We start from the raw sequence: 21,593 nt of genomic DNA on the forward strand, positions 1-21,593 counted from the left end.
TTGGGTCACTGGGGTGGGCCCTAATCCGATCTGACTGCTGTTCTTAAAAAAGAGGAAAGTAGGGCACAGATGCACGCAGAAGGAGGGCCCTGTGGAGAGTCAGGGAGAAGGCAACCATCTACAAGCCAAGACGGGAGGCCTCAGAAGACACACCGCTGGTGACACCTCCATCTCAGCCTCCAGAATGGTGAGAGAATAGACTTCCATGGTCTCAGCCACCGCTTCCATGGCCTTTGTCATGGTGACCCGAGCAGACGAACACGCCCGTGGAGAGACTCACCTTCCTGCTCACGCTTGGTGCCCGTAGCCCCTACAAGGACTGACTCTCGAGGGGGTAGGAAATGTTCCGTTCTGCGTTTTGCTTTCCGAAGCACACGCTTTAGGACTCGCGGTAGAGACACTTGTCTTTAAAGTCAAGGTTTTGACGTTAAAGTGCTGGTTCTCTTGGAAATCAAAAGGCCGAGTGAGGCCTGGTCCCAAGACCAAGATTTGAGAAGATAACAGGAGAAGGGCCCGACTGTGGCATCCCTGCAGTTGTATAATGTCTGGGGGAGGCCAGGGAAAGAGAGAAAAAGAGAGCATAGGTTCTGGAGAGTTCTTGTCAAAGCAGATGGTTTGGGGCATGAGAAGGCAGAAGCTTCCAGGTTAAACCTGGGTAGGTGGCAAAGTTCTAAGGGAAGTGGCCCGTGTGCCAGCAGAGGGGCAGAAGGGGCCCGAAACCAATCTAGGGGAGAGTGCCTGAGCACCCCGAGTTTCCTCTGGTGCAAATAACCTCCTGAAGGGACACAGAACAGGCTGGGACAAAGCAGCAGCCTGCCGGAGCTGGCCTCGGGACATGGCCGTCACGTGGCCGTCACATGTGGAGACGAGCGTGTCAGCGGCCAGTACTGGAGGCTGCACAGTGACTGAGACCCGGCGGGACAAGAATTGGCCTGGATGCCTCTCCCTGCTCTCCCCAGGGCCCTGGCCTCTCTGGAGCACGGAGGCCACCTGGAGGAGCTCGGGGACGAGGAATGACCTGAACTGACTGAAAGCACATTAACGCGACAGTGGCCAAGCTGAATTGGCCAGATGAAGTGTTGTCCCACTCGGGGCAAGGGGACATCAAGGTCACAATAAGTTCAGTTACTTAAAAGCCAATGGGGGGGGGGCGCATCTGCTCACCTGGGTTGTAGTTTAGGGAACGGATGCCCATGCCCCGGCCAGTAAGAGCCGACACAGAGCCCAGGCTGCTGGGGAAAGAGAAGATGGCTTGGGAGGGACCTGGAGCCCAGGCGATGGGGCGGAGGGGCAGGTTCCATGGTTGCCTGGTGTCGTCCGGGGCCACGCGGCAAAGCCACCTCTCAGACACACACACACACACACACACACACACACTGCTGGTGTCCTGCTGGCTCAGCTCGCACCCCGAGGGATTATCAGGTGCCGGAATCCGGGCTCTCCTAAGCAAAGCAGGCGGAGGTCAGGACAGGCTGTGAGATCGCTTTATTTCGCGGGGCCAAGGTTATGGGGCGCCGCAGCGACGCCGCGCGAAGCCCCCGACCCCACCCCACCCCCGCGCGGCCACAAGAGCCGCTGGTCTGACCCCGCTGCGGCGGCGGGAACCAGCGGGCGGCCGGGACGACCCGGGGCCAGGCGGGCGGTCCAGGCGGGCGGTCCGGCGCGAGCCCTCCCCCCGCCCCGGCCCCCGGAGCCCCCGGGGCGGCCCGGGGCGGCCGCAGATCGCGCCCCGAGGGCCGGGCCGGGCCGGGCCGCCGCGCACTCAGCCCCGCGCGAGGCGGACGTCGTAGGCGACCATGTGGAAGTTGTCCCAGCCGAAGAGGCGCCGCTCGCGCGGGTTGTAGTCCAGCGCGCAGCTGTAGCCGTGGCGGACCCGCAGCGGCACGCGCAGCGCCTTGGTGCGCCCCGTGGCCGGGTCGTAGGCGAAGTTGACGGCGGCGTCGGGCGACGCGTAGCTGCTGACCGTGTAGAGGCGGCCGCACACCAGGAAGGCGTTGGCCACCGCGCGCTTGCGGATGTTGGTCTGCCACGTGCGCCGCGGGGCCAGGCTGTCGGGGCTCAGCCGCGACAGGACGATGGCGCCCCGGGCCGCGCGCGTGCTGTAGATGGCCCACAGCCCCGTCTCGTCCACCGCCAGGTCGATGTCCGAGTAGCCGCCCCACGAGTACGGGAACTGCCCGCGGAAGCCGGCGCCCGGCAGCTCCCTCTCGGCCCGCACCGTCCCGGAGGCCAGGTCGTAGCGCACCAGCGTGGCCGACCCCGCGGCCTGGAAGTAGAGGCTGCCCGCGTAGACCACGGCGCCGGTGCTCTCCAGCGGCCGCGGCAGCACGTGCACCCGGGAGGGGCGGCCCTGCAGGAACTGCGCGGCGCGGGCGTACTCGAGCACCTGCCGCACGTCGGCGCCCACCGTGTCCACTCGCCACGTGGTCTCCGCCGTGTGCGGGGGCCGGGGCTTCGGGTCTCGCATCCACACGCCGTACTTGCCCGCGGCCGTCTCGGCTCTGCGCAGGGTGAGCGGCTCGCCCACCCAGACCAGCTCTCCGCAGCCTGCGGGGCGCGACACACGCATGACCCGGGGCGCGACACACGCATGACCCGGGGCGCGACACACGCATGACCCGGGCCGCTCTGCCACCGTCCGTGCGCCCCGCGGCCGCGCGCCCGAGCCCGCCCGAGCCACAGCCCAGGAGATGGGGCGCCGGGGTCAAGGTCAGGCTCTGCCCTTCCCCGGCACGGTGCCGTTCGGGTCCCTCAGCCCCTCGACCCTGGCGTGGTCGTGGGTACAAAGGGACAGTTTCGGGTAGTAGGGATGTTGTGGGTGTTCAATGTGATCACACATGTTGGGTACCTCGTAGAGAGTAAATGGCCTGGAAAGTATTAGTGACACTTGTCACCCGGTATCTGTTGTAAAGAGGAAGGCTGCAGGGAGCAGCCTATTTGACTGACGCCGGGCAGACACTGACGGGGTCTGTTATACTACTCTTTACTTTCATGTCTGATCAAATTCATTTTTTAAAAATGAAATGGGGGCAGGCCCTGGGTGGCTCAGTGGGTTAAAGCCTCTGCCTTAGGTGCAGGTCGTGATCCCAGGGTCCTGGGATCGAGCCCCACATCGGGCTCGCTGCTCCGCGGGGAGCCTGCTTACCCTCCACCCTCTCTGTCTGCCTCTCTGCCTGCTTGTGATCTGTCTGTCAAATAAATAAGTAAATAAATCTTTTTTTAAAAGATTTTATTTATTTATTTGTTAGAGAGAGGGAGAGAGAGCGCACCAGCACAGGCAGGCATTGGCAGAGGGAGAAGCAGGCTCCCCGCTGCGCAAGGAGCCCGATGCGGGACCCAGGCGTCCCAGTAAATAAATCTCAAAAAAAAAAAAAAAAGAAAGAAAGAAAGAAACAAGGGCACCTAGGTGACTCAGTCAGTTGGGCAGCTGCCTTCAGCTCAGATCTTGATCTCATGGTTCTGGGATCCAGCCCCAGCCACCTGCTGGTCTCCTTGCTCAGCAGGGAGTCTGCTTCTCCCTCTCCCTCTGCCCCTTTCCCCCTATTTGTGTGCACTCGCTCCCTCTCTCTCTCAAATAAATAAATAAATAAATAAGATCTTAAAAAATTAATAAAAATGAAACAAAAATCAAGTCATTATAATAAACTCTGTAAAACCAGGTGCCTATGTGGCTCAGTTGGTTAAGTGACTACTTTTGGCTCAGGTTATGATCCTGGAGTCCCAGGATTGAGTCCCACATCAGGCTCCCTGCTCAACAGGGAGAAGTCCCTGTTTCTCTCTCTGACCTTCTCCCCTCTCATGCTCTCTCTCTCAAACCAACAAACAAAAGAAAGAAAGAAAAGAAAAGAAAAAAAAAAAAAAAAAACCTCTGTAAAACAAAGTTCTTCAAGCCTGAACTGATGGACCACATAGTATAGGGGTCATTTTAATACAATAAAACCCGAACATACGTTTTAAAATGTGATGAATAGATGGTTAAAAATGTAGACTTGGCTGAAACAGACAAGCAGCTATCTGTGCTTTTTTCACTCTCCGTGTAAAGGGTGGGAAGTCTTTGCTGCTCGGGTCTCAGAGAACCGTATTTGGAAAACTTTAAAACATCCCCATCGCCATGCAAGCTCCTGTGCTGGAAGTAATTTCCAGAAACACGGGTAGTCACAGCTTCTGAAAGAGCCCGCCTTAAGCCCGGCTTTCAGGGAGCACTTTGGAGAGGGGCAGCTGTACTTCTCAGTACCCACCGTTCAGAAAAGACACTTCTGCTGAGTATCTGCTAACTGTGTGCTGAGAGGGCACATGGGGTCATCGGGCCTGAAGAAAAAGAAAGATCTGAAGGACCTGCTGGACAATGCGATGGACTTCTAGGTGGCAATCACGGGGGTGAGAGTCCCCTCTCTCTCCTCTTCCCCCAGCGCAGCCCAGCTGAGCCCACCATCCCCGTGGGGGGCAGCGAGTGAGATCTAGGGCTTTGCTAGGAAAGGCTGACTTCCTGCGGGGCTTCTCTGGGAAGGGAGCAGAGAGGGGCTCTTCCTCTCCCACTTTCCTGCCTCACTGCCAGAGCTGATGGTTCGCCCTCCCCGCAAAGCGGACTGACCAGCTCTGAACACAGAACAGGCCCAGATAAAGACCGTGTGTGGACAAAAGGGAAGACATTTAACTTCGTACCAGGGTCTTCCTCTTCATTCTCAGGATGGCCAGATGGACTCTCCTTCAGGATTCGGGAAGCAGGAACCTCAGTTAACTCTGACTTCAGCTCCTGGAAGTTCGCGGTCTCCACATTCCATTTAGGAACTGTATTAAAAGAAAGAGACAAATTTATAGTATGACGAAAAGGGCCCAATGACTACACTGAGGATGGTATTTAAATAGGCTCCCACAGACATGACAGTGTTGGGATTTAAGGCAATAAATATGTAGGGGTGTCTGGATGGTTCTGTCAGAAGAGCATGTGACTCTTGATCTTGGAGTTGTGAGTTCGAGACCCATGTTGGGTGTAGAGATTACTTACACAAACAAAACTTTAAAAAAGGTTTTTAAAAAGATAAGGAATCTGTAGTGTTGAGGGTGGAGATAAAACAGGGTGGGATTCCGTGGGCAGCTGTTGGAGCGGGGTGACAGGTACACGGGGCTCTTGTTTCTCTCCACTTTTACGAATGTTTGAAAAATTCCCATAACAAGAAGCTCCCAAACAATAGATAGCATCGCGATGTGCCTTGCTCAGAATAGGGTATTTAAAATAAATAAAGTAAGCTTGTACACAAAATAATTCCCCAACTTATGAGCAGGTGAAGTGTGATTCGAGGGTGTTGAGAAGGTCCTCAGCATCTTCCGGGGATGCCTGAAATGCAACAATTAACAGTCCCCTGCATGACAAAAGGTTCTTCTCCCATCGTGATGCACATGCTCCTGCGAGGAGACAGACCCGGCTTTACATTTACATTACTAAATGGAATGTGGAGACCGCGAACTTCCAGGAGCAGTCAGCTCCCGGGCTGTACCCGAGGAGCAGTCAGCTCCCGGGCTGTACCCGAACGATAAAGCTGCATTTTAAAACAGCTAAGCTGTTGCTCCTGACTCCTGCTTTTCCCTCGCGTGCAAGGACTCTTGTCTGACCCTAATCCTAAACCGAAGTAGCTAAGTGTGACATAGTGTGGTAACTCCGTGTCTGACCAGTGTCCTCCCCACCCCTTCCCTCAACTGGCCCCCCCGCCCCGCGGATTCCGGGAGGAATCCCACGCACTCTGCCCTGTCCACAACTGGTCTCAGAAGGGGATCTGACAGAGTGCGTCAGCTGAGCGTGTAAAGCCGGGTCAAATGCAACCTGGCAGGCACGGAAGCTGATAATGAAACACTTAGCCCTTCTGGCTACACATGTGTCATCAATTTTAAGCCACTCGTTTTTTTTTTTCAGATTTTCACGTGTCCGGACTCAGGTGCCTCTTATAGTTGCTGGGAGTTAGCTTCAGCGCTCAGAACTAGAGGGAGGCAGAGATGGTTTCCTAACGGGCTGAGGCTCTGAGGCCTGCATGGGGCTGCCTCTGCCGTGCTCTGCAGACCTGAACTGGCCTCCCTGGGAGGAACGGCCCTGCGGGGGGTGTGTCCTCCCGCCCTGGGAAGTCCCTCAGTCCCGAGGGGCTGCAGGAGCCGTTAAGACCCTTAAGCCAAAACGTGTAGCCAACTGAGGGCGTTCTAGATGTGCACCCAAAGTCCAGGGACCATCAGGAATGAGTCCAGGGCCTTCAGTCTCCCCAGTCTTGGGGAGCTGTCCGCCCGTCTAAGTAGCCAGCCCCTCTGGAACACCTGCCAGTGCAACGAGGTCTAGGTGTGGAGGTACACGGGGAGCGATGACAGCTGGCCCGTGGTCTGGCCAAGCCCTCTCGCTGAGAAGTAACGTGGGTTCGTTCCGGACTACTTTGGGAATAAGAACCCCTCGGACAATACAAGGGGCTCCTGGAGGGTCCGAGGAGATTAATTTGGCTGCCTGACTCCTCTTTTCATCTGCCTGAAGGTCTGTGGAGGTAAGAAAAGCCCTGGGCTCTTCGCTCTGAAGATGGCCTTGACCTAAGAGGGTACCCAAGGCAGAGGCCGATTCACGAGGTCAGGTGGACTTTCCATCAATCTCCAGCCACCACCCTCCTCCCCCTGGGCTGAGGAGCCAAAAGGTAAGTGAGCGACCCCTTCCTCTACCGGGGCGAGCAGAGCCCTCTGTCACCGTCCCTGCTTCCTGGAGCACAGGCTTCACCCTCTCCGTCTGCCTCTCCCGTCTCCTCACCTCCTCTTAGGTCTAAAACATAACGACAGAGCCTTGACCCTGCTCCGCACGAGCAGAGGCTGATGGGCCGCAAGGCCCGGCTGGGCAGTTTCTCAAAAGCAGGTGTTGAGCAAACTCCCTGAGGTGGGCTCTCTCTCTTCCTGGGCAACCTCCTCAGACCATCACGGACTGTTCTTTGGAATAATTCTAACTGCTTTAACCATTTCAGTGCATGCTCCGAATACTGGAGCTAGCGTTAGGCAGAGTGAGGTGAGAAATACTGCGGTGGCATTTCTATAAACCTCTAGAAGGTTCTCTTGCTGCTCCCCAGTTCCCTGCCCTTCAGCTCCGGGACCCACAGTTGCCATACACCCCCCCCCCTCAGCGCCAGCTCCTTCTCTGCACACCTGACGCACTTACTGCGCTCCAAGAATGTGGCCAGCGTGATTGTGGAGCTTAGTGACTTACTGGGAAACAGACACACACTGAAGGGTACACACCTGTGAATCAGTAAGAAGAAAACAAAGAAAAGTGCCCACTTTAATCAGAGAGGAGATAAAGAAAGTGGGGAAAACGAATGCAAAAAAGGCATTTTCCAGGGTGACTTCCCTGAAGATACTGAAATCCTGAAAACAGATCCTTTGTGAGAAGAGACCACTAGCAGGTGCTTTGAGCTCTCTCCACACGGCGGGGCAGTTTCGTAGGAATTATGTCTGCGCTCTGATACCTTCACAGCTTCTAAAGAAATAGGAAAAAACTTTAGGACTGCAGCTTGGAACTAATTTAATTATTAGTTATTAAGCGCCTCCCAGGAGCCGGGTCCTGCGCTCATTACCTCTATTCCACGTAACAGTCCTGACGTGGACCATCGTACCTTCATTTTGGAGAAGAGAAAACAGGCTCAGAGAAGTCAAGTAACTTGCCGAAGGTCACACCGCTGGTTAGTGGCAGGACTAAGGACTTGAGCCCAGGTCTGCCGAGGTCATGGCAGGTGGGAACTTCGTCGGGGGAAGTTTGTCGTAAAAATTAATTGCCCCTTGTGCCACACGCAGCCTTCCCTAGATGCGTTCTGAAAAGCAAGGATGTCTCCTTTACAGTGGGGACAACGGGCGCCTGGGCGGCTCGGTCGGTGAAGCCGCTGCCTTCAGCTCAGGTCATGATCCCAGGGTCCCAGGCTGGAGTCCCCACACCGGCTCCCTGCTCCGGGCATCGGCTTCTCCTCTCCCGGCCGCTCTGCCCACTGGTGCGCTCTCTGCAGAGTGAGTAAGTGGGGACGGTGTCGCGCTTTCTCGGCAGAGGGCGCCGGAGGGACGTTGTGGGAGGAAGAGCAGCCACGGTGGCCTCGGGGGCCGGGGCCGGGGGGACAGAGCTCCTCTCCTGGTGCTCTCGCCCGCTCTGCACAGGGGAGCCCCTTTTCCCTCCTTCTCCTGGCCTCTCCCTCTCTGCCTCACCCCTGCGCCTTTCTTCACGGTTGCTGGAACCCCTCATGTGCTTGCTTGGGAGTAAGCGAGAACCACAGCGAAACAGAATGGCAGGGAGAGGCTTCTGGAAGACTGTGCGGCCCTTGCTCAGCCGGCCGAGGGCGCGGGCCGATGACAAGTCCACCGGCGGCTTCTTGGCTGTGTCCGGCAGGAGCACCGGCAATGGTCAGCTCCCAGGTAGGGCTGCCCGGCCCGAGACAGAAGCCCGTGGGAGGGGACGCGCAGCCCCGAGGCTGGCAAGCAGCTGCGCCAACGAGCCTGGCCTGGGCCAGGTCAGAGCTTCCTCGTTCGGACCCGCCTCGCACCCGGTGCGAGGCACAGCTTGAGCACAACCACGCACCCGGTGTGTGACTTCGGCCAAGTTACGCAACCTTGACCTCGGTATCCGCAGGTCAAACTGAATGAAAGGTTCTCAGTAAAAATGTGTCAAACATTCCTCTGGAATGCTTAAACATCACTCTGATTTCACTCCAAATGTGGGGAGGAAACAAAAAGAGGTTATGAAAATCACCTAATACTGAGGACAGTATTGTATCCCACAGCCAAAAATTTTTAGAGCTTTTATTTGTTTCTGTTAAAATTCAGTCCTTCTGTGGTTGAAAAGCTCATGTCTCTTGCAGAATTTTGGAAATTTCCTGCATGCACTGCCCAATGTCCCTGACCTCTACTTGGCAGCCGCGTTCTAGCGGGCGTGACCTAGAAGCCACCCAGGAAAGCCACAGGGCGCTGCCGGACTCACGTCCCCGGTGCTGCTCCTACGGTCCTGCTCTCGGATCAGTGTGTGCTGAAGTCTAGTCATTAAAGGGCATTTTTCAACAGCGGCACAGCTCGAGCACAAGAGGCCTTCGGAGCTCCGACCGCTCTGCAGCCTGCGGTTGGGATGCTTCTCCCTGGTACTTGTCATCTGTGCAGTAACCCCCACGAGGGATTATTATCCTGAGCTTGGAACAGTTCTGGGGCGCTTCCTTCACACCCGCCCTCCCTTTCCCACTCACTGCTGCAGCCGCCTGCCTTGTGCCCATGTCCCCCCCAGGACCCCGTCTCAGCCACCCTGCCCCGGGTTCCCTGAGCCTCTGCGAGAGCCAGCCTGGGGCCCATGCCCCCTCTGGCGCGATGATCCTTGGACAGCAGAGTGTCCGACGCACGAGGGAAAGCTCTCTTGCTCTGCTGCCTTCTACCCAGCCCCACCAGCCACTGTGCGGCTCCCCTGGAGAATGCCCCCCACTGCTTACGGGCTCCGCTTCCTTCCCTGACTCACTCTCCCCTGTCCCGGCCTCTGCTCCCTGGGATCGTGGCCCATACAAACCACTGCACACGAGCCCCCATCCCAGGCTGTCCTCTGGGAGGACCGATCGGAAGCAGAGGTCAGACGAAGGGAAAAGGAGGCTTCTCTTGTGACACTAATAACCGGCTCTGATATGTCATCTGGTAATCTCTGTGTTTCTGCTCTGGGCTTAACAGGTTTCCAGACATTTTGCTACAAAACGATTACTACAAAATTATATATATATGATCTCCATTCTCTCACATGTACACACACACACATGCACACCACGCACACTGAACAAGAGAGTTCTGTGATTCTAGGGCGACCTTTTTCTAGGTAATGATTACACCATAAAGACCGTAGTGGTGACAGTTTCAGTGACAGCCGAGTGAGAAAAATCCACCTTCTGTGGTCTCCCTCGTCCGGGCTCACGCGGCCTCGCTGAGCCCTCCCCCCCGGCTTCCCCCCACATCAGCTCTCGCTGCCCCTGCAGAAAGCATACCCACACTTAAATTCCCGCTGCCCAGAAAGCCCTTTACCTGCAGATCTAGGACCTTGAAGCCTATCTTTTGTTCCAAACGTTTCTTTCCCGATATTTAAATGTAACCTTCCTGGGGTGCCCAGCTGGCTCAGGGGGTGGAGTGTATGAAGACCTCGGGCTGTGAGTTCAGGCCCCATGCTGGGTGTAGAGATTATTTAAAATAAAATCTTTTCTTTTTTTTAATAATAATTCTGGAAACTTAATTTAAATTTAAGTTTAAATTTAAATAATAATATTGGAAATAAATGGAAACTTCCTGTCTTTCATCTTTAGGTTCTGTAAACTAGAGGTCACTTCAAGGTCCTGAAGGGCCACTGGACCTCAGGTGGGAGGGATTGAATTAGAATTCAGTTCTTGCTGACTAGGTGGCCACGGACCAGCTCTGGGCCTCAGTTTCCATATCTGCACAAAACGAGCCAGGGGCTCAGACGTTTTGTGGGCTCCTTTTGCAGCTCTACATTCTTGTGCTAATGTAATCTCCTGCTCATGGGAAAAAAAAATAAAAAATTTTTAAAACCTCATTGCAAAAAAGACCTTCCAAGTTTGGAGTTCACTCTAATGGGCTGTTGTCCCCATTTCAAAAGTAGAGCAGCTGGAAAGAAGAAAAAGAAATGTGGAATTAGAGAGCACAGCTAATACATTCCCCAAGTCTTGTTAAATGACAAAACAATAAAAAAAAAAAAGTTGCCTCTGTTTATACACACGCACACGTGCGCACACACACAGATTTTTGTTGATTATGTGACTCCATCACTTGACAGTCGGAAATAAGTAATGATTCATCATGTTTCTATGAATACTGATTCTTTTATCAGTGCTCGAAGACTCAGGTACACAAGTCTTCCTGCCACTACTAATCACTGTGCCCCCCGGGGCCCGGGGTCTTCACACCTTATTTTTCTTTGTTGTAAAATTTAGAATTGAGTCTCTTCCAACTATAGAAATACAGGATTTTTTAAAAAAGATTTATTTATTTGACAGACAGAGATCACAAGTAGGCAGAGAGGCAGGCAGAGAGAGAGGAGGAAGCAGGCTCCCGCTGGGCAGGGAGCCCGATGTGGGGCTCGATCCCAGGACCCTGAGATCATGACCTGAGCTGAAGGTGATGAAGTCCCAGAACCTAAGTCAGGTTCGGTGGGGTGAGGTTCGGAGCTGACGATTAAAGAAAGAATTCTTAAGACATCTTTGGTGCAAAATGGTGGTTTAATAAAGCACGGGGACAGGACCCGTGGGCAGGAAGAGCTGCTGCCCCGGGTTGTGAGGAGTGGCTGGTTATATACACAGGAGTTGGGTAGGTGAGGACAAAGGGGTGTCCAGAAGGGCTATTGGGGCAAAGAATACTATCAGGATATTGAAGGCTTAGTTGCTATCAAGTAAAGAGAATTGGAAGTCTGGTGGAATGTTACATTCCTGCTATCAAGCATCCTTGTTAATGAGATTTAGGTTTAGAAGAAATTTAACTTTATTTACTTTTCCTTCTACTTCCACCTCCTTCGGTTTTTTTTATGGAGGGGAGGGTGACATTAGGCTTGAGGAACTGAGTTCTGTGTCTTTGGAAATTGGGCTATTGATAAGGTAACTTCTTTGTTGTAAATCTCAAGGACATTTGCAAACCAAGGGAGACTCCTGTCTTGTAGGATTGTGATCTCAGCAAGTTAACTATTTATCATTTTATGGCAGTCAGGGGTGCCTGAGGGATGCTACACCTATGGAGGGGAGCGGATGAAGAGGGGGTGCAAGGCGCCAGCCTTTGCTTTGTCCTCAGCCAGCCTCCTGCTCCCTCATCAAAGGGAGGGGCTTTAACCCACTGAGCCACCCAGGCGCCCCTAGAAATACAGGATTTTTAAAAAATCCTTTACACCTGGGAGTTATTTCATTTGAACAGCACAGGAATCATTCACAGGAGGAATTTTCATTACCACGTAACAGATAAGAAAGCAAGGGGCAGAGGTTAAGTGACTTGCCCAGGGTGATACCTGAGCATCGACTTCTGGGTTTTTCAGTCTCATTTACATGCAGACTTTGCCTCTCAGATAGGAAGTCATTTTTTTTTTTAAATTAGGCTCCATACGCAGCACAAAGACCAAGGTGGAACTTGAACTCACGACCCTGAGATCAAGACCTGAGCTGAGGTCAAGAGCCGATGCTTAACGGTTAGAGTCACCCAGATGCCCCTAGAAAGCCCTTTCAAAAAAAATAGTTGTTGTATTTTGAAGATCTCCGAACTATTTGAAAAGCTGAAAGAATCGTACAATAAAAGCCCCTCACCCTGTGCAGCTCACTGAAAGTCACCAATTGTTACTATCTGGTCACATTTGTTTTTCCTTTGTTTCTGTCACTCTTGATACATTTGCAGTTTTCACTGAACCATCAGAAAGTAAACTGCAGCATTCTGACTCCTCACCCCTAGCATGAGTATGTGTCTCCTTAGAAGGATACGCTTCACAGCCACGATACCACCTCGCACCCAAGAAACGACAGGACCTGATAGTCTACATTCCCTCCTCAGTGAATCCAAACCTGTCGCTGTGGCTTTTCTCACCCAGATGTAGGACCCCTTCCAAGGCCACGCGCTGGATTTGGCCATCGCATCTCCTTAGCACCTAGACTCTGGAACGAGCCACACCCCCTCCTCTTTCTTGATGTTGACGTCTCTGGAGCGTCTGGACTACCTCCCTCACCATTGGCTTTGCTCACTTGTTTCTTTCTGATCGGAAAACTAATTATGAAACGGAGTATTTGGGGGCAGAATTTCACAAAAAGTGACACAAATACCATCCTCTCGAATAATGGGGAGAGGGTGCCACCTGTCGCAGTGCACACCCACGGACTCACCTTCCAGCGGGGACCAGGACGAGCAGAAGAGTGTCCCAGTGAGAAGGAGCCACCTCAAGGAGCGGCCCGGGGCCTTGAAAGCAGAGGTTCTGGGACTGGGCAAAGAGTTGGAAAACTCCCCAAACCACGAACCGAGGAACCCGACAAAGGGTTGCCATCTCTTTATTTTGCCAAGACAGGACATTAAAGGAAGAAACAAAACAAAAGCAAAACCTCTACCGTCTACCATGATTTCATTCACCTGCGGTCATCTCACAGAGGTCATTTTAATGACAAAACGTAGGAATCACAGTCTCCAAAGGAAGATTCAGAAAAGGGTTTTCTAAGGACAATAGCTGGCAATTTTCTACCAGTCCTATACACGCACACGTCTCACCTGGTCCTTCTTTTTGTCGCTTTGCTAAGATTGGGAGAGCCATGCCGGGAGGCACGAGAACTTGGAACCTCTGACCCAACGGACCGCCCGGGAGCCAGACAACTAGTGATACGTGTGATCGCTCTGCCGCTCTCATTTGTCCACCGCGTGCCAGACGAGCCGTCTCGGGGACAGCGGAGGCAGCGGGAAAGGCCCGTCTGGGCCACCTGTAACAGGACACCATGAACCAAGGTACCTTCTGGACTCGGGGGCCCCTTTGCCCCTCCTCTTTCTTACCTTCCTCCCCGGAGCCTGGTGGCGCGTCCTGAGAGGAGTTGTGGGCCTGGGGACATTGGCCCCTTCTCAGCCGGGCCACCTCCTGGCTGCTGCTTTCTAGTCTCCGGGCCAGATTGTCGTTCTCCTGCCCCAGCTGCCTCTTCTCTTCCTCCAGAACTGCCTTGTCGCGGAGGAGGTTGCCATAGGCCACCTCCAGCTCCCTGGCTTGGGTTTCCAGCTGTTCTCTGTCCCTTCTCAGGGCATCCAGCTCCCCCTGCAGCCCCTCCTGGCCGTCTGAGGACCCGGCCGCCTGGCCCTCGGTCAGTCGGCGGAGGAGGCCCTCCAGGGAGCTGAGGCGGGCTTTGGTGGCCTCCAGGTCGGCCCGCTGGGTGCTGCTGTCTCTCTGCAGGTCCCGGATGGCGGACGCCGCCTGGCCCTGCTCGGGGCAGCTGGGCTCGGTGGGGCTGGCCACGCTGAAGGTGTACTGGCAGCGGCCACTGCCGTCATCGGCCTTCCGCAGCTGAGCCGTCCTGGCCTCAAAAGCCCACATGAGGCAGGCCAGAAGGAGCAGCTGGACGGCGGCCATGGTGCACCTGCAGTGGCAGTGATGCCTGTGGTGGCGGTGACTTGCACAGATGCCGTCGGGGCGGGCGCTGGGCAAGGCTTCCCCGGGAAAGCTCTCTGGCCCTGCCCGGCGCCTGGGTGGGTGGCCCTGCGGGGTCACGCACAGAGGCTGCACGGCGCTCTCTATATACTGCAGAGCCAGCCCTGCGCGGGGGGAGCCGGGGGAGGCCACATGAGGCAGGGTGGGGCCGTGCACAGGGGATTGTTTGCTCAGGGCCAGGAAACATCTTAGAATAGGACATTCCAGAAATCTGTTTTGAATTTCTTTTAAAAAACGTCTCCCTCTCTGCACCCATACCTTTACGATCGTCCCTGTACCCCCACCCTATTTTGGGGCACACACGTTCACGCAGGGTCCACTTCACCGAACATGACCACGCGCGTGTCTGCCCCACCAAGGATTCATTTCCATTTACTGTGCAAACCTCACTGAGACCTGCTTCCACATCACGGGCTGCTTTAGAAACCGAGGGTGCAGACATTCCCAAGACACAGTCCCTCTGTCCCTGTGGCAGTGACAAGTAACGGTCAGCCAGAACACAGGGGCCGCATGCCATCAGCCTTCAGGAGCCGCGACCTGTAGAACCAGCTGGAAGCAGAATTCTCCCCTTGCCGCCAGCTCTGAAACAAGCGTGGGTGTGTATTTGGGAGGACTTACTAATGCCAGTCCCCGCAACCCAGGCACCCTTGTCAGTGACAGCCTCTCGGCTAGTCTTACCAGGTGTGTGAATGTGTGTGTGAGTGTGTGTGTGCGTGTGTGCGTGTGTGCAAAAGGGCCTTCATCATCATGGATGAAATCTGTAGGACGCTTCTCAGGAATATGTTTTCAAATATAGAAAATATATATGACTGCAAAGGAAGCATGTGATAATGAAATACTATTAACAAAATATTTTTAGATTTTGAACTATGTATGTCCTTCCTCATTAATACTTTAAATCAACTAATTTATTAAATTAGGCTCCACACCCAACATGGGGCTTGAACTCATGACCCGGAGACCCAGAGTCTCTTGCTCTACCAGTGAGCCAGCCAGGCACCCCACCTTTATTAACATTTTAGAAACAAGATCTTTAGCTACTTTAAAAATGGGGATGGATGCCTAATTTGTAAGTGTGAGCGTAAATGCTATTTATCTGCATCAAGCAAATGTAACATAAAATGTCTGTGATTTCTATGGGTAGCAACAAAGTCACAGATCCTGCTAATACAGCTTGGGGTTTATGGCTATTTTTGTAACAGAATGAAATGTTAAACCTAAAATTTAGTTAGAAGGTGCTGAAAATAAAGACGCAATTTTTTTTTTCATATCCAAATTCCCAGGCTTTTTGGAGCCTTGTTTAACAATCTCTTCTTTACATGAATAAACCTGAAGAGGAAACAAATAAACAAATAATAAATTAAGAAAAAGAACAACTCCCAAATATGCCAAGAGGAGGTCTGTGCAAATCAGAATGTGTGTAGCAGCCTCGCCAGTAACTTTTAGAATACTGTTTGCGTTTGAGCAATTTATGTTGTCTGATACCGAAAACATCCTCCATATCTGTGAAGTAAATATTTCCGATGTGCCCCAGCGGACTCACCTTGTGTTTGGGGAAATGGGCTTTTGCGGTAAAGGTTCTATTCTTCCTTGGTTCTAAAGGTAGACTTGACCTTGAGACATTTACAAGTGGCCGTTTACTGCTGACCGAGGGGTCCTGTTCTCAGCTCCTGAATCCGGTGACAAACATTACCGAGATGATTGTGTGAAATCTCTTCTAGGCGGCAAGAACTGGCTCAAACCCGTTTGGCTTCACCCTCAGGAACGTTTGCCTTCTGTTAAGAGGACTAAGTGAGATTGCTGTGCCGCGAAAGGAGTTCCGGATAAAGAGAAAGGGGAGTGACTTTCCTGCCCTCAGTTTGCTCAGAATCACCCCACTCGTCAAGGAAGAATCTAGGGCTTGGGTCCGGTGTTCTCACTTCCCTTGGACTGGGTTCCTTTCCGGGGCCCAGCGCCGCCTGGGACAACCAGGGGCTCCGGGTCCGTAAATCGGCTCAGTCCCCACGAGGCTGTGCTGGGCCTTCCTGGCCCACGCTCCGTCCCTCTCCGTGCCTCTGTCTCCCCTGAGCTGCAGGTCCTCTGTGGCAGTCACTGTCGGACCCCCCCCCCCCCCGCCGACTCCCATGGGTGCCAGTGGGGAGTGAAGGCGTTTTCACTTGGTCCAACCCAGGTCTTGTCTGCGGGGCGAGCGCTACCCACCAGTCACTCTCGACGTTCTTCATGGTTCTCCGCAAATGCTCACCCTGGCGGGGTGAGGACTGACGAGCTCCCACACTCCGCCTTCCTTCCTTCGCTGACCCCCATCACCACGGCTTGAGCTCCGCCTGCTGCCCGCCTCCCCATCCCCCTCGCAAAGCCTTCGAGGGACTAGAGCCACAAGGACGCTTGCAGGCTCAGAGAAGGAGAGGACGTGCCCGGGGTCACACAGCCGACGAGTGGCAGAGCCAGAAAGAAAACCGAGTCTTCTGATGCTGAGGTTCCCACCTTCTCGCTCAAGCCGAGTCCCCGCAAGGGCCCAGGAGTTGCCCAGAATACATGAAGGACTCCAGTCACCTCGTCCAGGAGCGGACACTCTGGGAGATGAGCTCGCTTCCTACGTTCCCGTTAACTGAAGGCCTGCAGGGAGGGAGGCTCATGCACACCCTTTGCTTCTTACAGCCGATGTTACGGATCTGCCGCCTTTCCTCGCACAGAATTACTCTCCTCGGCAGAGGGCTGGGGAGGGCACAGCAGACTCCCAGCCCGAGCAGCAGTAGGGACCCGCGTGCTTCCTCCCACTCTCCAGCCTCCTGCCGGTCACCACCCCTCCGGGCCGGCGCCCCTGCTACCCAGGGGTCTCCACCTTCTGGAATTTGCCTGGGCGGGGAGCCCCGTTTCCCTCTGAGGAAACACTGTCCACCGCAGATTCGCTGTTAGACTGTGTTCCACGGCCATCTCCTTTCTGGAGCCGGGGGCCAGGGAGTCTCCAGCTCAGAAGCTGTTGGGAGCCAAGAAGACGCTCCCGGGGGGGGGGGGGTGTCAGTCCAGGGCAGTTGTGCCTGTTGCTGCACCTGGCCTGGAAGGTGCCGCGGGGGCCTCCTGCGCAGGATGGAGGCAGCAGGGGCCACTAGGGAGCAGCAGAAATAAGCATCAGTGATTCCCGTCCGTTCAAGGTTGTGTTTCTGTTGGCTCAGTGTTGGGTGTAAGCCGGCTGGCTACGGCCTTCGCCTGCAGTTCTCCATGGGAAAATGTAACCCCGTGAAGGCAGGGCTGTGGTCACGGTTCATTTTGTCCCCAGTGACTGGCAGGTGCAAGCGCTCCCATTTTCAGGAGGTGCACGGGTAGACCCGTAATTGAAGCAGAAAGAGAAAGGAAACGGGCCCTGAGGAGGGAAAACCAAGGCAATGGCACGTCTGGAGGCTGCTCAGGACGCTCTGGGGACCTCCCTCTGTGTCTTGGGTGGGGGCGGGGCTCTCCCGGCTGGAGAGGGAATTCTGCTGGGGGCACGCTCCCCTCCCCCAAATGCACACACAGAGCCTCTGGGATGGCCGCCTGTATGCCTTTCTTTCATTACAGTTCGGGAGGCTTCCGGCGGCAAGACCTGGTGAACTGAAATGGTAACTGAAGCGCATGGAGACGAGGACCAGGGAGGGGGCGGTGGAGAAAAGCAGCCCGAGCGGCCCCTCTCCTCCGTGTCCTGCTGGCCGTCATCCAGAGGATTCGTGATTCCGCATCCTGAAGGAGCTGTCAAGCTGTGGCTAAGGGCAAGCCTCTTCCGGGAACCTCAGTGCTGGAGAAGCCCCAGGGAGGGAGATTTCCTCGGGAACAGGAAAGGCTTCACGGGGAGATGTCATTTGTAATGGGACCTAATGAGATGACGGACGTGTTGATGACGGCTATCCCCGGGCCTGGGCCTGCCGTGAGGTCTGGTGTCAGGCTGCGTGCAGTGACCAGGGATGGATCAGACTAACCACGCCTCCTTCCTTTGTCGCCCCCAACCCGGAGCAGAGGGGAAGGGGATGGAGGCTCTTAAGCCAGGGAGCCCTGCACCAGCTCTTCATCCCGCGCCGGCCCCCGGGGTTGTCCAGGGCCTGGGCACCGGGCTATCTTCTTCCTGTCAGGAGACAGACTTGCAAGGGCAGGACTCGTGTCGCCCAGAAGCATGTTGTACCCCGAGAGGGAGGTGTTTAGGGGGCGGAATGGATGTCGTGACAGCCCGCCGCGAGTTGTCCTGAGAGCGGCAAACATCATGCCAGCATCCGGTTCAAGTCCAACCACACTTAAATCATCACAAGGATATTGTGGGCAACGTTTGCCTCACAGATTCTACCGCTAGTCCCATGGACATCGCAGGGCCTCAGGATGCGGCGTGCTGGGCTGATTTTCTGCCAGTTGTTGGCAGGCGGGATTTCCACAGGGTATTCGTGAGCGTGGTGTGGGGTAGGAGGTGCGGAGAGATAAAGGGAGGCACAGATCCCGCACTTGGAGGAGCTCCATGTCTGAAGGCTCTTGGCAATCTCAGGTCTCTTACCGCGAAAAGATGGGTATTAGCTCTCTAAAACCTGAATATGAGTGACAATGCCTCCAATAAATCAATAAAATAAAGGGAAACACAGAGAGAAAAAATGAGATTCATTCAAAACACCAAAGAAGAGCCCCATCTGGAAGGAGCATCAGGGTTGCCTCACGGTGGGGAGCAGGGGCCGTCCTGGGTCCTGCTGGAAGAGCTGGGGTTGGGGGGACAGTGATTGGTCACCTGTCAGGGGCTGGGACACTGTAGCCTTGTATGCCTCACTTTACAAAATCGTTACCCATCTTTAAATTGATGTAATCCATATTTAGTTTATTCTTAAAATGATCAAAATGAATTATCTTTCAAAAGTTTTTGAGAATCTGGGATTTGCTGTTATTTCTAGGTGCTCTGCTAGCCTGACCTCCTGAACTTGCCCCCACACAGTGATGCTGCTTGTGCTGGTATTTAAAAAAAAAAATAATGATCCACTTTGGGACCTGAACAAATCACGCTTTTTCTCATTTTTCTTTCAAGTTCACATAAAAATCCCTCCCTAAGGACCAGATATTTAATTATTAATTTGGAAATGTCTTTTCGAGCTGTTTTCCTGATTCATAATTTTTTCCTGAAATTAAAAAGCAAGTGGGATGTGTGGGACTATGGCTGGGTTAAGCATCTGGCTCTTGATCTCAGCTCAGGTCTTGATCTCAGGGTCATGAGTTCAAGCCCTATGTTGGGCTCCACGCTGGGCATACAGCCTACCTAAAAAAAAAACAAAACAACAAAAAAAAAAAACAGGGAAAAGTTTGTTTTCCATCATTATTTGCCCTCCTAGAATTATCACTTGGACAAGTGCCATAAGTCAGTCATTTTTTTGCTTTTTTTAACTCCTCCCTAATGGATTTACCTTATGGCGTCTCATACCCCTGTCAGGAACAACCTTAGTTACTATAATAAGAGCAGACACAGCCTGGAAACTGGCCTAGAGCTGACACACCTTCTTTCTGATTTCGAGCCGAAGAGCTCCCGGGGCACTTTCATAAACCTCAGCTCATTTAACCCTCTCGAGATAACCCCGACGTGAGCTGAACAAAGACGGGGGATCCCTGCTTTACAAACAGAGAGACCGTGGGTCAGAGTGATTCGTTGACTTGTGCAAGGTCACGTGGCTGGTTCCCGGGCCAGGACCGGAATGTTCTCTGCCTCCCCATTTCGTCCTGTGTCTAGACTTACGGCCGTTGCAGAAAAGACCCCAGAATGAGCTCCACAAGGCTCCTCTGATGTTTCTCTTCTACACGACCTATTGACAAGCAGCTTGAAGGCTACATCAGTCCCAGTGTATGTGGGGATGTCCGGTGGGTTTATGTGTCCTCCCCTGGTTGGGACCAGAGCCGACCAGCGTAAAGAGGGTATTACTGGAGAGTCCCTGACTAACCCTGCAGGGATCCGAGACTCACCCAGCGGCCGGTATGAGTCCTGCTGACGCGGATCCTCCTTAGGTTGAGCAAAGAAATCCTCCTTAACTCTCAAGGTACAGATTCTCTTTCATGGTTCCTCAAGGAGGAAAGAAGGAGGAGAAAGGGTCGGGGGGCTGGCTCAGTCCGCGAGCATGAAACTCTTGATCCTGGGCTTGTAGGTTCGAGCCCACGCTGGGTGTAGACACTACTTAAAAATAGGATTTTTTTTTTAAGATTTTCTTTACTTATTTGACAGACAGAGATCACAGTAGGCAGAGAGGCAGGCAGAGAGAGAGGGGGGGGGAAGCAGGCTCCCTGCTGAGCAGAGAGCCCGATGCGGGGCTCGATCCCAGGACCCTGAGATCACGACCTGAGCCAAAGGCAGAGGTTTAACCCACTGAGCCACCAAGGCACCCCTAAAATTAGGATCTTAAGAGGGCAGCTGGGTGGCTCAGTCAGTCAAGCACCTGACTCCTGATTTCGGCTCAGGTCATGGTCTCAGGGTCATGGGATGGAGCCCCTCGTGCCCCGTGCTCAGCAGGGGTCTGCTTGGGATTCTCTCCCTCCACCTCCTCGGTCTCATGTGCATGTTCTCTCTTTCAAATAAATAAATCCTAAAAAAAAATCTTTAAAAAAATGATGGGGGTTGAGGAGCAGGACGCTGGTTATGGTAGGTAATCCCCTAAACTGACACTGGGGCAGGCCTTGTAAAAGATGACCGCGGCCGCGGCGCTCCCCGCCTCTAGAAGCTGCGCAGTGCCCCCCCCCCGCCCCCCGTAAATGTCCTTCTTGATGTGTCACTCCCTTCTCCACTTCACCAGTGTCTTCCCGCCCACTTCAGCTTTCATCTGGCCCCTTACGTGCCCCAGCCCACACCTACCCTCCCCCGCAGCGTGACCGCCCGTTGGCTCTGCTTCCAGACTCTCTTTTCTAGATCACATTCTCGGGAGACGGCCGGCGGCAGAGCTCCCTTCAAGCCGACCACACCGTCAGGAGCCAACCGGAGTTCTCTTCTTGGGATAGAAACTCAAGCACAGTCCATTCAGTCCCGTGTCTGGGGTGGGGGCCCATGGGCGTTGGTGGTGCGGCGAAGGCGCTGTTTAGACCAGAGAACCAACCGGGCCCAGATTCCCTTAGACGGTGTGGGCTGGCAGGAAAGAGCGAGAAGTTCGAGCTCGGCGCCCCCAGATGATCTCTTCCTCACCGTGTTCAGGCAGTGTTTCTTACCGTGGTGGGAACAGTTGTGGGACATTCGCTGAACAAGTACATGAGGGCGTTCTGCGTGCCTGGCACGGGGCTAGGCATGAGAAGATATTTTGAAGATTGTTAGTAAAGGTTATAGGGGAGCAGAGGGCTAAGGGGAAGATGGAGACAACTTCTGGACGACTTGGGCTTCCCTTCTTATCCGCACAGAAGTAAAAAAAAAAAAAAAAAAATCATAGGCACCGTAGCCATGCAGGAACAGCACAGGCAAAAT

At 54.0% G+C, this 21,593-nt stretch overlaps 1 protein-coding gene across 1 annotated transcript; it reads right to left on the minus strand.

Moving 5' to 3' along the window:
• Positions 1–1,749: 1,749 nt before the first annotated feature.
• MYOC (myocilin) lies at positions 1,750–14,255 on the minus strand. Its single transcript, XM_059413982.1, has 3 exons — positions 13,525–14,255; positions 4,663–4,788; positions 1,750–2,547 (listed from the first exon to the last, which is right to left on the minus strand). Exons 1-3 carry the CDS (start codon positions 14,087–14,089, stop codon positions 1,763–1,765), a joined length of 1,476 nt encoding a protein of 491 aa, XP_059269965.1. The 5' UTR covers positions 14,090–14,255; the 3' UTR covers positions 1,750–1,762.
• Between the last annotated feature and the right edge of the window lie 7,338 nt (positions 14,256–21,593).

Source organism: Mustela nigripes, chromosome 10, assembly GCF_022355385.1.
Source record: "Mustela nigripes isolate SB6536 chromosome 10, MUSNIG.SB6536, whole genome shotgun sequence".
NCBI lineage: Eukaryota > Metazoa > Chordata > Mammalia > Carnivora > Mustelidae > Mustela > Mustela nigripes.

Excerpts from the sequence above, each read along its gene's own strand:
- MYOC (XM_059413982.1), bottom strand. The coding sequence starts at position 14,089 with ATGGCCGCCGTCCAGCTGCTCCTTCTGGCCTGCCTCATGTGGGCTTTT. Across the intron at positions 4,789-13,524 it reads ACCAGGCTCCGGGGAGGAAG|TTCCTAAATGGAATGTGGAG; the intron begins GTAAGAAAGAGG and ends CTTTTAATACAG. Across the intron at positions 2,548-4,662 it reads GAATGAAGAGGAAGACCCTG|GCTGCGGAGAGCTGGTCTGG; the intron begins GTACGAAGTTAA and ends CGCGCCCCGCAG.